The 15,195-nt window shown below is 42.9% G+C and overlaps 1 protein-coding gene across 1 annotated transcript in view; it reads right to left on the bottom strand.

The window, feature by feature from the left end:
• The window catches only part of ZDHHC17 (zDHHC palmitoyltransferase 17), a 68,105-nt gene extending 61,989 nt beyond the window's left edge, over window positions 1–6,116 (bottom strand). The window contains exon 1 of the mRNA XM_088522988.1: window positions 6,010–6,116. Coding sequence (XP_088379114.1) covers window positions 6,010–6,072 — 63 coding nt within the window. The 5' untranslated portion in view covers window positions 6,073–6,116. The remainder of the gene's footprint in view (window positions 1–6,009) is intronic.
• Between the last annotated feature and the right edge of the window lie 9,079 nt (window positions 6,117–15,195).

The following is a 15,195-nucleotide window of genomic DNA, read 5'->3' as shown; positions in this document are numbered from 1 at the left end:
ACCAAAGGGATGATATGAAAGTCAAATCCTTACCTCTTGTCTTTGAAAAAAGAAGAGAGGACAGTGTGAATGCTGCAATATAAATTACTGAGGCTGCTCCCACTAAACATATCGGGATCAATGACAATTTTTAGCCAGTTTTCAAATATTTACAGCAAACTTCTTAGATATCTGTTTATATCTTTACACTAACTTCTGCAAAGTTAAAACATAACTGTTTCATTTTTTTGTTGCATAAATCTTACTAAGCAAACAAATAAACAACATGAAACAAGTAACATTGAAAGACTAAATTACTGAGAAATTTCAAAGCAAGTCAAATTGAGTAAATACCAAATTAGACATTTATCACTAGTCCTTTAAGAAGGCCTGACTCAAACTTAAAAACCAATTACTACACAAATCAGAACAAAATCTGTAGGAGGAGACAGATGGTAAATAACTGAAAACTACTTCAAGATGTTTTAACTGATGCCCAAAAAGTCACAGGGTTACTATTCCGGAAAAAAAAAAAATGTCCAGAGTGGTCAAACAGTCTGGTTTATGACATAATTGAAACCAACTGCTAATTAAAAAAATGAAGAAAAAAATAGAAAAAGGCTATTAATGTGACAAATTAAAGAAACAGGGAAAATTTGAAGGCAAAAGTACACAAGACATCTCTAGAAGGGCAAATAACATACTAAGAACAAAACAAACCCTGATAACTTTTGTCTACTATGACATGGGAATGATAGAATTGTCAATAAAATAATAAACCTAAAAGCATTCAATAAGTACGGAACAAAAAGTCAACTGTGTCATACAATAGATCTAAATACTCATTTTCATTAAGCCTGGAAAAGTCTGGATAAAAGTGAACATGAGCTACTATTATTGGTCTGTCAGTGTTTAATAAGGAATTAATAAAAAAAAAAGAAAAAAAAGGAAAAAAAAAGACTACTAATGTTAAGTAGCATGACTTGATAGAAAAATAAAAATAGCACTTTGGTAAAGGAGTGCTGTTAGTCAGAGTTAACCTTAAAAGTGTTAGTACTGCAATATTCTTATTAGCGTACCTCCCTGTATTAAAAAATGGTGATGAACAAATTTGATTTTTATAATGGACTTTGTGATTATAAATGCTGTCTAACTTGCTAGCTGAAATATGACCCTTTGCTTATATACAAACACATACAGAGATCCAAAAGTGAGGTATCTCATCTCTCAACATAAAATGACTGGAAACTGAAATTAAATTCCAAGTAGAAATAGGTGCAAGTCTTGTGCACAGTAGCTTTTGGAGTAGCTTGCACAGCTATAAAGTACTATCCATTACTGTAGGATTTAGCTTATTTTCTTTTTGGATGTATCTCTAGAAGAAGAGCTATAAAAAGAATTAGTTCATGAAAAACCCCATGCCTGGGTTATATACAGAAGGTCAGATTACATTTGCAGCCCCCTCTGGCCTCATAACTCATGGAGCTAAGCCGTGTCTTTGAAACAGGCCTCAATTCTCAATATTAACTCTATTTCACAAACAGGAACATTTCTTTGAGACATTGTAGTTCCATCCTCCTTTTTAAGTAACAGGGTAAAAAAATAATCAGTTCTAGAATGAGATCAGGGACATAAGCTTTGCTGCTGGAGTGACCCTGAATAGACTACAAAATAAATTCATACTTTTACAGGAAAGCTGAGAGCAGCCAGCATCCCAGCACAGCCTCGACGATGTCAACACAGCTCCGTGAGGAACAAAGGCAGGCTAAGATCATGACACTTTCTTTCTCTCACTGACATTTTAAACATCAAGAATGAAATCCAAGCCATCTACAGTAAGTTTGCTATTTTCTTCACACCATCACCAAAGCAAACAAGGAGATACCATGTTTCCAACTTTGCAGGTAGTTACATATTGAGCCACAGGGAGAGGAAACCATAAACAAAGGCATCCAACAGCGGTAATTCCTGTCACAGAAATTAAAGCTTCACATTTTCTTCCAACTTCAGCAGAAGACTTTTTTTTTTCTGACTTCAGAGTACGCTAAATCAATTTCCAACTTTTCTAATGCCACAAAAATATTTGTAATAATCAATACTTCTCTATCTCAAACATGCTAACACCAGAGAACACATTTCACAGCAGTATAAAACAAAGCTTTCTTCCTAATAGGAATTCTTTAGGAACAAAAATTAAGAGCAAATGCAGCCCTGGATAGCAGAAATATCTTCAGCAGTTCAGGCAATGTCATAGGAATATTTTTCAAACCAACAAAATAACACATCAACAACGAAGTAATAGTATAAACAAAATCCATATCCTAAATATCCCTCCATAATTCTTGAATTTCAAAACAAAATATCCAAACCTATCACCACTTACTACAAAACAGTCAGAGACTTTTATCAGAAGCATTTGTCTAGAAAGATCTAAGGAGTTTAGGGTGAGAAGGTCTACCAAGATGATTTAGTTCAAGGATAGCAAGCACAAAGGCCATAGGCAGCATTCCTATACTAGGGAATTCCTTTCTGAATAAAGGAAGCGGAGTTGTACCACACGGAACACAGGGAGAAGGAAGGCAAGCAGTCAAGTGCTCAGAGCAGCATTCCTGTGCACCTGGGTGCACATCCAGTCCTGGGCACCCTGGGTGCACATCCAGGTTTTTCCACTGCAGAGCAACGGATGCCACATTCGCCCTGTCTGTTTGGGCCTCTGCACCTCAAACACAACGAAGATTGCACACACATGTCATTCAGAAGATCCATCCCGGAGTGGTCCAAGCCGTTCGCTATTCATGGACCTTAATCATCAGGCAGTTATCTCCGTTTAGGATTTGGGGTTTAGCATCCAAAAAAGACATCCAAGTTTTAGCTGAAAACATCAAGAGACAGATAATCCACTGTTTCCCTTCTTGTTTTGTTACAGTGATTACTCACTCTCACTGTTTACAGCTTGGGCTTTTCAATTTGATCCCATCTGGCTTCACTTTCCAGCAACTGGATCTTGTTAAGTATGTACTGATTAAAGCACCCCTTCTCAGTAAGGGAGCATTTATTTACACGCTGCAAAAAAGTCACTCCTCCCTATTTTTAATCATGTGAGCAGACTGCGCTCTTTAAAGCTTTTTGCTGCCATAAGATACAATTGCAACCATTTTTTAACTCTTTTCCATGCACTCCAATCTTTAACACAACTTTTAAAGACTCAGAACTATAGGACTCCATTGGCACTATTGCCACATACTCAGGAAAAAAAAAAAAAAAAAACTCCTTGCTTCTATCTAACCCCCCTGCCCTCCCATCTTTTTTTTTTTCCCCTCTAATCAAAGCATTATACTGGCAACTTCTGCCTAACTGTTCACATCAATACCCTAAAAGTCAAGAAGTTTAATGTCCTGGCCCCTTGCCATGCTTCTTTTCTTTAATGCATTACTTTGAATATGGCTGCGCTAAGGTGAACTACTGTTTTACTAGCATAACACAACACAAGACCTAGGAAGTTTTGTACAGCTGTTCTGTCCTCACTATTTAATAGTTGCCTTCTTCATTTGCAAGTTTTATCAGTGACAATTTTATAATTAACCAAACCATTAACCAAACCATTCCAAACCATTCGTGATAGACTGCATCAATCTTAGAGCAATGCTTAACACTTACAGAAAGCACATCCTGCTTGTGCCCTGCAAGACAACCGTAAACAATGTGCACTCCTCAGGTACATAACTCTACTTCAAAGCTTGTTATAAGCTCTAAAACATAGGCATTGCTGAAACAGAAATTGAAAAACATAGTGGGATTCACATAGGCACACTTAGATGAATTTGCAATACTAGAAAAGAATAAATCACCTTTGTTTTAAAATTCTATTACACACATTAGGCCTTGTTATAGGGAGAGAAGGAAGAAGGGAGGTTCAGGAAGTCAGTCAGCAAGATGTCACTCGGGCACCACCACAAGCAGTTCTACCATCAACATCCTAAAGTGCCCACATTCCCATCACCACCTCTCACTTCACATCAAAATTATTTTAATCAATTGTTTCAGCTAATCGCTTGAAAAGAAAAATCATTCATTGCTTCACTATTTAAACAATTTCTCACTATTTCTAAAATGTACCCTTCCTACAACATTAACACTGACAGTGTTCAACAGCTCATGGTATTTTGCAAGGAGGTAAACCACATGGCAAAACACAAAGCCAAAGAGCTTGTACTAAAACAAAAACCTTCTCCTCAAAAAGTTCTGCCTCTCCAGTCAAACAAAACAAGTCAACATAAATAAGTCAAAACAAAAAAAGACAGTAAGAAATTAAAAATAAATAACATATAAAAAACATCTGAAAAGCCTTATGCAGATAATCGCAAAAGGAACCGTGATAAATCAAGAAAGACTATGGCAGTTCTATAAATAAAGAATATTTAAAGAATATGGTGCTGCTTTCTTACAGAGTGGAGATCAATGGAAATTAAGGCTCCTGACCTCTGCAAACCACTGCACTTGGACGCACTGCACTGTTCAGTGGGCAGGTCCTGTGACGACGGAGCTGCGAGCAGAGTTTTGTTATAGCACAGGGTCCTCAACCTTTAAGCCAAAACAACAAAACCCACAGCACTTCCAGAAACCTTTCTTAACAGCGAGTCACAGCACAAACATTAAGAGCATCCTTCTCTTTCAAAGCTTCTCTGCGTAAGGAGGTCCCAAGCACCAAGGTAACACCCACCAAAATCCACATAACCACAGAGATAATGGCAGAGATACACAGCATTTCTACTCAAATCCGATTTTAAAGAACACGGTGTTGGACTAATGACATTTGTTGCATATTAAGTGACTGAGATTGGTATATAAAATACCACTTCCTTCTCCATCCTTTTATAAAGGCTCAGCCTTAGATACAAAGGAAAGTATCAAATTCTACCAGAGCACCTACTTAAACTAGGGAAAGCAATTTAATATGAGATTACATTTGTTTGCTACAAAGTAATTACTCAGAAGCTAACAACTATCCATCTTCACTCTCTAGATGACAACAGCTTCCTAACAGTCTACACTTTTTTTTTTTTTAAGTTATATTTTATTGCTCTAGTTTGCCCACATAGAATTACATCAAGCTAAGAGCATCCCTTGCTAAGGATAATATTATCAGGCACAGTTTGGGCCTCTTCTGAAAAACTTGTCTCAAAAGCAGACCTGAAGGCATCAAACAGCACATGAGGCCACTTCTCCTGTGACTTTGAGGGGCCTGTAGCATTTTGAAGGCCTCTCTTGCACATCGCTTTGCACAAGGATCAATGCCTGGCATGCACAAGTTGCTGCTTAACCTTCGGAACAGATGGCTCTATTTTAAAGCCCCAACTGAGCACAGTTGGGAGAAGCAGAGTGGGTAGGATACACAATCACATATAGCCTATACAGCTTCTTCAGTCATCAAGAGGGCTAAAAGTGTCTTTGAGATGTTGTTTAAGGAGTGCCATCTGTTTAGTTTTATTAAAAAAAAAAGAAAAAAAGAAAAAAGGAAAAAAAAAAAACAGAGCCTGGCATATGTATTAGTCTTTTTTGGAGGCTGGGGGAAAAAATAATCAATTCTTACAACCCTTAATGCACCAGGCGGGTGACAAGTCCGCACCTAAGAGGTTCTCCGAGCTGTTTATAACGCCCTCCCAGACAACCGCGCTGCTCCCGGGCACGCTCTGGGAAGGAGGGAAGGCGGAAAGGAGGGAAGCGGGACACAGCGATGACCTCCACCCGCCGCCCGCGGGCACCGCCGGGCCCGGCCCGCGCCCCCGCACGCGCCACTAGGCCCGAGGCATCGGGACGCGCCGCGGGCCGCCCGCAGCCCGCTCCGCCCGCAAGGCAGCGGCGCCGCCGCCGCCCCGGGGCCGAGCGGGACCCGCCGCCCCGCGGCCCTGCCCACGCCGCCGCCGCCGCGCACGCCCAGGTCGGGAGGCAGCGGTGCCGCCCGCCCGCCTCGCCGAGGCGCCGCTGCCCGCCGCGCCGTGCCGTGCCGTGCCAGGCCGCGCCGGGCTGCACCTCGGCGTGCAGGATGGGCACGCAGCCCGCCTCCTTCTCGTACTCCTCCAGCGGCGCCGCCATCTTGCTGCGAGCCCGCCGCCCGCTGCATGCCGGGTAGCGCGCGCCCGGCCCCGCCCGCCCCGCGGCCGTTAGCGCGGCCGTTAGCGCGGCCGTTGGCGCAGCCGCGCCCCCCCGCGGCGGCAGCGCTGCCTCTGCGCCTCGGGGAAGGCCCTCGGGGCAGCTTGGCTCCGCCGGGCGGCGTGTCTTCATCCTAGGTTTAAACCAGCGCTGCCCCGTTATTTCGCTGAAAGCCGCGGGAGTGTTCGCCGCCCTCGGCAGTCATTCCCTGTGGTGCTGGACACGACTCGCACCCCGGGCTGTTCCCGTGCGAGTCTCGGTGCCTCCTGGATGTGATGGCCATTGTGCCCCATGGTGTCACTTTGCACATCGGCCTGGTGGACAAGGCCGCCCATCTCAGCCCTCTCAGCACTCTCCTGCGAATGTTTCCCTACAATCAGCCTCGCAAGAGGCTCATTCAGAGCTGGCTCACTTGACTGCCGGTGCAGGAGCCTCCTGCTTTCCTGCCCCTTTGCCCCACTGCCTTCTCACTGCCTCTCTGGGCACCATGGAGGGCCCTGCGAGGGCTGGCAGTGCAGGTGGCCTCCTGTGCACTCCCAGAGCCAAAATCCTCAGTGACAAACACCTCTTTGGCAGTTTGGCACTCCACAGAAGTACATTCACTTTGGAGATAACAGCATCAGTGCTTCTGGAATGAGTGTGTGGTACAACTGACGCGTCAGGAGGGATTCCAGCCTTGTTCCTTTCTCTATAACATGGAATGAAAGCAAACTGAGAACTTCCTCTGTGCACTCAAGATGGATTTGACTCCAAACTTTAAGTGATACCTGACCAGGTTTCTTCGTAAGGTGTCTTCATGGCCACTAGGTAGCACAGGGATCATAGAAGCAAGTTCTTCAAGGGTTTCACAGTCAACTGCAAGAAAAAAAAATAGTTTGAAAAATCCCAACAGTCCTAAGAAAGTCTGCAGGGGATTCCTTCCAATCCCTAGTACCTATGTGACTCTATGATTTCTTATATCCTGCCACATACACATCTATCCAGATGGCCAGGCTACCCACTGCAGATTTCTGGGGTCAGATTAGATCATGTGGGAAAATAGGTTTTATTTTGTTTTGCTTGTATTTTCTGTTCACACAAGCTGTGTAATATGCATCCAGGAAAGATTAGAAATCCTGAATAAAAGGCGGGCTTTTTATTCCAAGTCATGTACATACCCACCTTTTCAAATCACATTTTTATTTTTTTAAAATATATATTTTTACAGTTACCGAATGTTATTGCCAGCTTGACTGTTGCCTTATGCTGTCGTATCTATGGTGCTCTCATTTGCTCTTGCTTGTGAGAAAGGGGCTTTTATATAATACATTTTATTGTATCATAATACATTAAGCTTGTAAGCCTAAAAACTCATGATGACTCGCTCTTCATTACTCATTCCTGAGTTCATATAAAATGCGATAGAAAAGCACCAATAAAAATTGACTACAGGATTACTAAAATCTTAAACCATAAATATATTTTTGCTGTAAAAATACATTCAGGTTTAAAATTGTCAGAAAGAAAGATGACATAGGATTTAGAAAGTTGGTGTGAATAGGTCAAACAGCACAGACCTGAAACTGTAAAATACTGAATTGCTAGAAGAGCAGAAAAAGACAGAGTATGCAGGAGAGGATCTATATTTAACTGCATATATGATTAGATGTAGCAGGACTTAGATATAATTTGCAGTCAGATTTGCCTGAAGAAGGTTTTTTTTCACCTCCCTGCATAACTCAGAAATAGAAATCCTCTAAGCCACCCCAGTTCTTCACTCATATTTCTAATGAAAGTAAGGGTCATAAAATAACCCCAAATAAAGGGTTTTCCTATGCAAATTATTTTTTCTTGTAAGTCCAGAAAAACATGTCTTCATTGCATGGCACATTCAATTGCTGCTCTTAACTGGATCATAGATGCATGTCTTCCTATCAGTCTAGGCATTTCTACTCTGTGTATTTTGAAATTGTTTCTATCCTTACACCTGTACAGGGAATTTGTGCCATTCAGCTTGAGGCCTCATCCATGTTTATGGTTCCATGCGTTGCCAATTGCATTCTCCTTCAAAAGTAAGTCTCCTTTCTACCACCCCCAGCAGATCGAGGCTGTGGGAACGTGCTAAGTTCCCTCCTCAGGACAGTTCTTGATTTAAAATTTTTAAATAATTCAGAAGTAAAAAAAAAAAAAAACTTTCCATGCTTCAAACAGCACCCCCCCATCGGTATCTGTAGTGTAATTGCTTGGAAACTTGAGTCAACTAGAGTCTTTGCTGTCCTGTCATTACACAAGGGCTTTACATTTGCACAGTGTAAGCGATGAGCAAATAACAAAGCTAATAGCCTGCTCTGGCAACAATGTTTACACCTGTTTTGCACAAATCTGAAAGATTATACGAAGGCTGAAAGGTTAGGTAGTTTTACTGTCTGACCTTGAGAAAATATTCTGCTGTTCTCGGGTTTAGTTTTCTCATCCATAAACCAAGACGTGCTGTGATGCCTCGTTCAGAAGGGCAATCTAGGAATTTATCATCAGCGCGAAGCAATTTAAAGCTCTCGGATTAAAGTTGCCTCATAAACGCCAGAAATAATTATCGGTCAATACCAGAAAATGCAGCGTTGAATGGTCAATAGCCAATGTGTGAAATGTTTTCCATATTGACCACAGAGGTTTTAGCCAGTACTACTTAATAGGCATGCAATAAGGACAAATCGATAATATTGGCAAATCATTGCATGCACAGCAAAATGCTTTTAGATTTTGGTCTGATAAAAGGAAAACACATTTCACCAATATCGTGAACTCACAGAATTTCTTCCCTTTGCTTTGCTTTGCATTAATCAGGTGAGAAAGGACACCTTCCAATTCTCAAGTAAGCCAAAAACAGCTTAACTGGGAAATAAGAAGCACAAAGCTTTATGTTTCCCCTTTCTGCAGCATGATTTTCACTTTCTCTGAATTAACTATTAGGAAAAAAAGTAACTTTGACACAGAAAAGACATACTTACAGAATGCACATCCAGGCACAAAATTCCAGTACTAAGGATGATAGCGCAGCTCTTTTAGCGCTTACCTTCCACTAAATTGTGAGAAGTACCAGTGAAATAAAAACACTGGTGCTCTGCTTGCACTGTATTTAACATATATAATGTCATAGCAGTATGTTTGTTACCTTTTAGCAGTTACCTTTTAAACAATTAAAAGTACAATTAAACAATGTTTACCTTTGCAACTGAATAATGTAATTAAAGCTAAGTGTTCACACTCAAAGGCAAAAACTTAAAATAACACCATTGAAATGTCTTAATATAAAAGCAGGTGCTGAGGCAAAAAGAACAAACCAAAACAAAGTGAAGAAGCCAAACCCTGACCCTACAAGAATGAATATATTAATGGAAAGGTGTTTGTTCTTCATTTTTCCTACCTAATTTTCATTAATCCTATTTTTATTGAAAACTTGTGGGACAGGTTTTCCAGCATACTGAGGCCTCTGAATTTTTCCTTTTTATGGTCATCTATAAATAAACTTCTCTGGTGGTGGAGCTGTGAGGAAGCCCTATTGTGTTCCTCTTCTGGGGAGGTGTTTGCAGAGGGGTTATGGTCAGAACGAGCAGCTGAACACAGGAGAAATGAAATGCTGCTGGGGTGGAGTCCTCAGAAACCCCATGGTCCTGCTGCTTACATCGTTGCTGTTCACCATCTACACTGCATTTTCTGAGCAAGTTACTGTTGGAGCTTTGTGTTTCTATGCTGGGAATTACTTCTGTCCCAAACTTCTGGACGTATACACTGAGGTGAATATATAAATTGTGTAGCTCTGCTTGGGTTTAGCCAAGCCTATGCTCACTCACCACACTCACTTCTACTGAGAGCACCCAGTTCACACCCAGGTTTGGCCTGTTCGGGACACTGAAAGCCTGTGGGAACATCCACCCTCAGGTGGCCTCTCTCTTAGCGTGTTCTTGGTTCTGGGTCTTGACACCGCTTACAGGATATGTTTCTGCAGAGGATTCCCGAGGGAACCAGTTATCCCGGCTGCGAGGTGGCAGCAGCTGCCAGCGAGCCTGGCTGGGGGCAGGAGCAAGTTGGCTGCGTGGCTGCGGTGCCCGGCTGCGAGTCTTCAAATTTCCACGTGCTTTGCTGGCCTGGGATTTCTGTGCAGAGAGGAGAGTGAGATGCGGTGTCTTTATTTACACCATCCTTTACTGCTCCTCAAACACTGCCACGTATCTTGCCAAGCACTTTTAGGTACCACAGAATATCACTGACATCCCTACAGGTTACAGTAACAGGTTACAGTAAATTGTGGAAAACTCCTGGCTGGAATATTTAGTACCGTCAGGTGGGTGCTCCCTTAGCACTATGCGTGGTACAGCCAGTGGTACATCACAGGGGAAGCCTCCCTCCCTGCTGCTCCTGAGGAAATCTGCCAGGGGGGCAATTCCCTGGAGGGGAGAACAAGCTGTAATTTTGTCCCCTGGCTCTGCAGACTTTGAGGGGTGGCTTCCCTTTATCAGATTCATATATCATTTAATGACTGCCAAAATCCTGACTGAATAGAATAACCCACGCAAGTTAGCTTTAAAGTAGAAAAAAAAAAAAAAAAGTAAGAAAAGTACACAACACCTCTGCCCCCCAGCCCCAAATATTGAGAGCCCCTTGGACTAAAAATGGCCAATGAGAACTGGAAAACAAAATGTTTATTGCACAACAAATTTTTATTTTTTATAAAGATAAATAAACTGGAGGGAAGGAAGTCACATGTTTGGGTGTTTGGGAATCACTAAAGACACCAAAATGTGTAGGAGTTACATAGCCCGCAAGATCAGGTGTAGGAGCTGTAGGAGCTGAAATGGTGGCACCGTTTTTAGAATCAACGCGTGAGAACTGAGCTGTCACATTGAAGCTGACAGCGCTGATATGCAGCTCTAATCTGCTGTGCAAAGACCTGGGTGAGGAGAGGATGAGAACCTACAGATGCGCTACCCTATACTGCCTTCCTGAGCTTGCTAGATCAGAAATCCTGTGTGAGCAGAAACAGGGCAAAATATGGGGAACATAGAAGCTGCTGGTCTCCCTTTATCTGCTCATGCAGCCCAGTCAAAACACCATGGATGATTCCTACCACTCAGTGGGACAGATTTCACTTGCACCACCGTGCAATTTAACACTCTTTCAGGGTGCATTCTCCACAGTGCCATGGCTTGAGATAGTTCACAGTGAATATGAAGTATTTCCTGATGTTAATGGGCTGTGGCAACACCCGAAGACTTGGAGGATCAGGACCTTGGTCACTTTGGATTCCACTACCTACTGAATCTTTTAACATAGTCTTCAAAAGAATTGAAAAAGGAGTCATCACACTTCAGTACAGTGGGACCAGAAGGTCTGGCATGAGGAACGGTATTTAACAGATAAGTATATAGCTGGGTTTTAAAACTTGTTACAAATCGTCATGTATGTTAACAAAAACTTCAGCAGCTTATTACACTGTAGCCTGCTGCTGCTAATTTATAAGCTATTTATCTCAGGTTTCAATATTTTTTGGAAGCCCATACATATGCTTCCATAAAAACAAATGTCCATAAGAAATGCTGCACCAAAACATTGAATTTTAATAGAGGGAGGAAGGCTGACAGCAAAAATATAATCAGTTCCATCGACAGCACTGCAGATTGGCATATTGTGACTGACAGCCTTCTGGCTGGTGTGTGGATGCGAGCTCCCCCATATAACACTACCACGCTCCAGCACCAGTCGCGGGAAGAGACAGCACTTAATTGCACGAAGGCAAAATGAGACATGCTGCAGACCAAGCTGTGCAGATGCTCAGCTTCTTAGCAGCGTCTTCGTTTTTCTCGAGAGCCCATGTCTGGGGTTCGCAGCTGCTGACCCAGTCACTCTGCTTCTCGCCACAGCTCTCCTGTCTCCAGGCAGCAGAGCAGAAGGGCCGTGAGGAGCCCGACAGGGTACAGAAGTCCAGGACCGACGCTGGGGACTGCCAGGGACGCAGGGCCAGGCCCCAGGACACATCCCAGCACGCAAGGGTGAGGGGCACTGGGGGCAGCCCCAGCCCCAGGGGGTGCTACAAGGCCAGGCTGGGCTGAAGTCGGGTCTGGTGGACCCGCTGGGTCCTACTGGTGCCCTCAGAGGCCATTAACAGCCCTCTTCACCCTTCATGGTTTCAAGCTTGCATGACAAATACTGTGTTAGTCATTTATGCCCAGGCTAGCCTACTGAAACACACCAAAATATAAATAAACATGCTCTAAGCTGTAATTTGCCTATTATGAATGAAACAACACAATGTTGGATTTGCCTCTCAAACAATATTGAGACAAACAATATTTCTTTCTATTGTAAAAGAAAAGAAAACCAGAATTCACAAAACCTCCTGAAAAGCTTCTCTGTGCTTTTTTCCTTCTTGCAGGGGGAGCACTCAGCTCTGCGTAATGAAACACACTGCAGAGTCCTGCCTGACACAGGCTGACCTGTGCTGCTGAATCCATTTGGTGCAGCAGAGAGCTGCAATTTTGTCTGGCTGGCAGGAGCAGGAAGAGAGCGGGAGTGCTGCATGGCTCTTCTGCAGACCCACGCTGGGTAACATGCCAGGGGACACAGCTCTGGGATCAGTGGGGCAGTCCATGTGAACGGTGGGCTCCGGCCTCCTCGCAGCTCTGGGACAGCAGCTTGGACAGCCAGCTGTGCACGTCTTGTAGACAAGCCCTGGGAGATGGGTATCAGATCCAGGCTTCACGGACTATTACCACACTGCCTTTACAAGGCTGGTTAAGATACAGACAACAAATCCGAATAGGTCTCTAATGTAATAGGGAAAGCCGAGAGACTCAAGGCACTTAGACACAAAGTCGCCGGTTAGAGACATAACTAACAGAGGGTGATATCCTACAAGCACTTTGCTACTCAATTAGAAACAAACTCAGTGCTCACAGGGCCCTTTGCAAATGTTCAGTTGCGACCTGACTTCATCTGGGCAGATCCAGACAGACAGCAGAGAAACGCAACGGTAGTCAGTGAACGGAGCCTGCTGCAGCTGCTTTGTTCATTACACAAAGCAGTATTTGAGGACCAACAACTTCCTAATAGGTAATAATCCTAAAGGAAAGGCCCAGTAAATCCATTTCCCTCATCACACTTGAGTTGTTCAAGTGACAGTTCTGAGTTTATTTTTCATAAGGACACATGTTTCCAGGTGTTGCACCATGCGGAAATCATTTCGGCGTGCACGGTGTTAGGAAAGGAGGGTGTGAGAGAAGCTCCACAGAGGCTGCAATCTGCAGTGTTCCTCTGCAGGAGATACCATTCTACCCTCTCACTCCTCTTCCTGATCTTTTAGCCACTGTTATCTAACCTCAGCATTGCCAGGCGTGAAGAACTGAATCCAGACCTCTCTTTCACGAGTGACATAACCCATAGGCTTCAGAGTCACCCTTTCCATCATAAATCCTCTCTGCAGATTGACATGCACTATCTTTTCCACCTTCACACAGTCTGGAGGTCACAGCACATTGCAGGAGCTCACAAAATATCGCACTGTACCCAAGTTCAAGTTGACACTGTAGCTTAGTAGTGGCATAGGAGCAGCTGCCCTGTCTCGTGCTGGCTGCAGGCCATTTGCTGGCTTATTAGAGCAAAACAACTTGGCAGAAAACCATGTCCTTCTTTGTCAAGCTACTTTTATGAAACGGAGCGGCAGATTCTCGGCAACCACATTAGGTGGTGGTGGTGAGACACAGCCAGGAGCAAATGGGGGCAGAACCAGGGCCCTTGGCTTTTTGTGGTGCTTCAGCTTGAGAAAGCTACAGAAGCTGCCTCTCCTGCGTGCGTGCTTTCTAGACCACTGCTTCAGTGGAGGTGGTAACATGATCTCTGGGCCTTAGGGGAGAACACTCTGTGTTCTCATCTGTGCCTAGATGAGTTTTCTGTGAAGCCAGTGGTCAATCTGGTTGACTCCTTTGAGTCATAGTTGACCTTGCATTGAGCAGGAGGTTGGATTAGAGACCCCCTGCCTGAATTATCTTGCACCTCCATGATCTGTACAGATCAATAAGAGCAATATTGTGAAAAAATTGTAAAACATCTGCACAAAATAAAACATGAACACCTCCAAACTCCTTTCCAAATATTTCAGGGCAAAGATCTTTTCTTGCCATATTTTAGCATATCCGGTTTTGAATGAAGACTTAAGAGGAATAGAAAATGAATGCTGAATGAAAGATAGACTTAACATTAATTAGGAAGGTAATTAATGCATTTATAACTTTTACTTGAAAGTTGGGAATCTGCTATTGTGTTCTTTTGGTGTGGAAAATGGAGAGCACAGCAGATGGCTTTGAGGGACCATATTTCTGGGGACAGCATCAATGTGCTTTTTCCTTTGACATTTTTTGTATGACTTAAGACCACTGAAATGCAAGGGTGATTATATTTTTCTGTACATGAAGGGGCCAGGTTAATAGATATAAACAAAAAGAATTGCCAAAATATGAACACACAAAACTATCTGCACTCCTATCTCCTGTATTCTGCAGTGAAAAAAAAAATAGAGGATAGAGGAAGAGCCTGGACACTCTGATGCAACATAATGTGGATGTTCCACTTATGTATCATGAATCAACAAGAGGGAGGTCAGCAGAACATGAAATGAATTTTTATGAGAATGTTGGACATCATAAACTGTTTTCTCTCTTGCTTGGATTATCACTAGGCTTCTTCTTCCTGAAAGCATGGCTTTGACTTCTAGGGAGAACAGTTAAGAAGAAACAATGAGCCTCTCTTGTCCTGACATAAAATCTGCAATAAAATCTAGCCTCTGGAAGAAAAGCTTAGAATCCACCAGGGAGAAAACAGAAAATATATCCTCTTGCTAATTGTACGGCAATGGTAGAATACTGAGAAAGCTGTAAGGATATGAGGCATGAGATTATAGATCTAATAAAAACGTCTGTTAAATAGAAAGTAATTGAAATGTTTTAGAATACATTCAGCAACCATGAGCTGACACAACAGGGCAAAAAAATCTATCAGTCTGCTTGAAAGAACAGAATCTTACAGTGCTCCCCTCAA

Source organism: Tinamus guttatus, unplaced genomic scaffold (genome assembly GCF_059628265.1).
Source record: "Tinamus guttatus ecotype Peru unplaced genomic scaffold, ASM5962826v1 Tinamus_guttatus_pri_ptg000171l, whole genome shotgun sequence".
NCBI lineage: Eukaryota > Metazoa > Chordata > Aves > Tinamiformes > Tinamidae > Tinamus > Tinamus guttatus.
The sequence above is the reverse complement of the archived record's forward strand: the minus strand, read 5'-3'. Positions and strand labels throughout refer to the sequence as shown.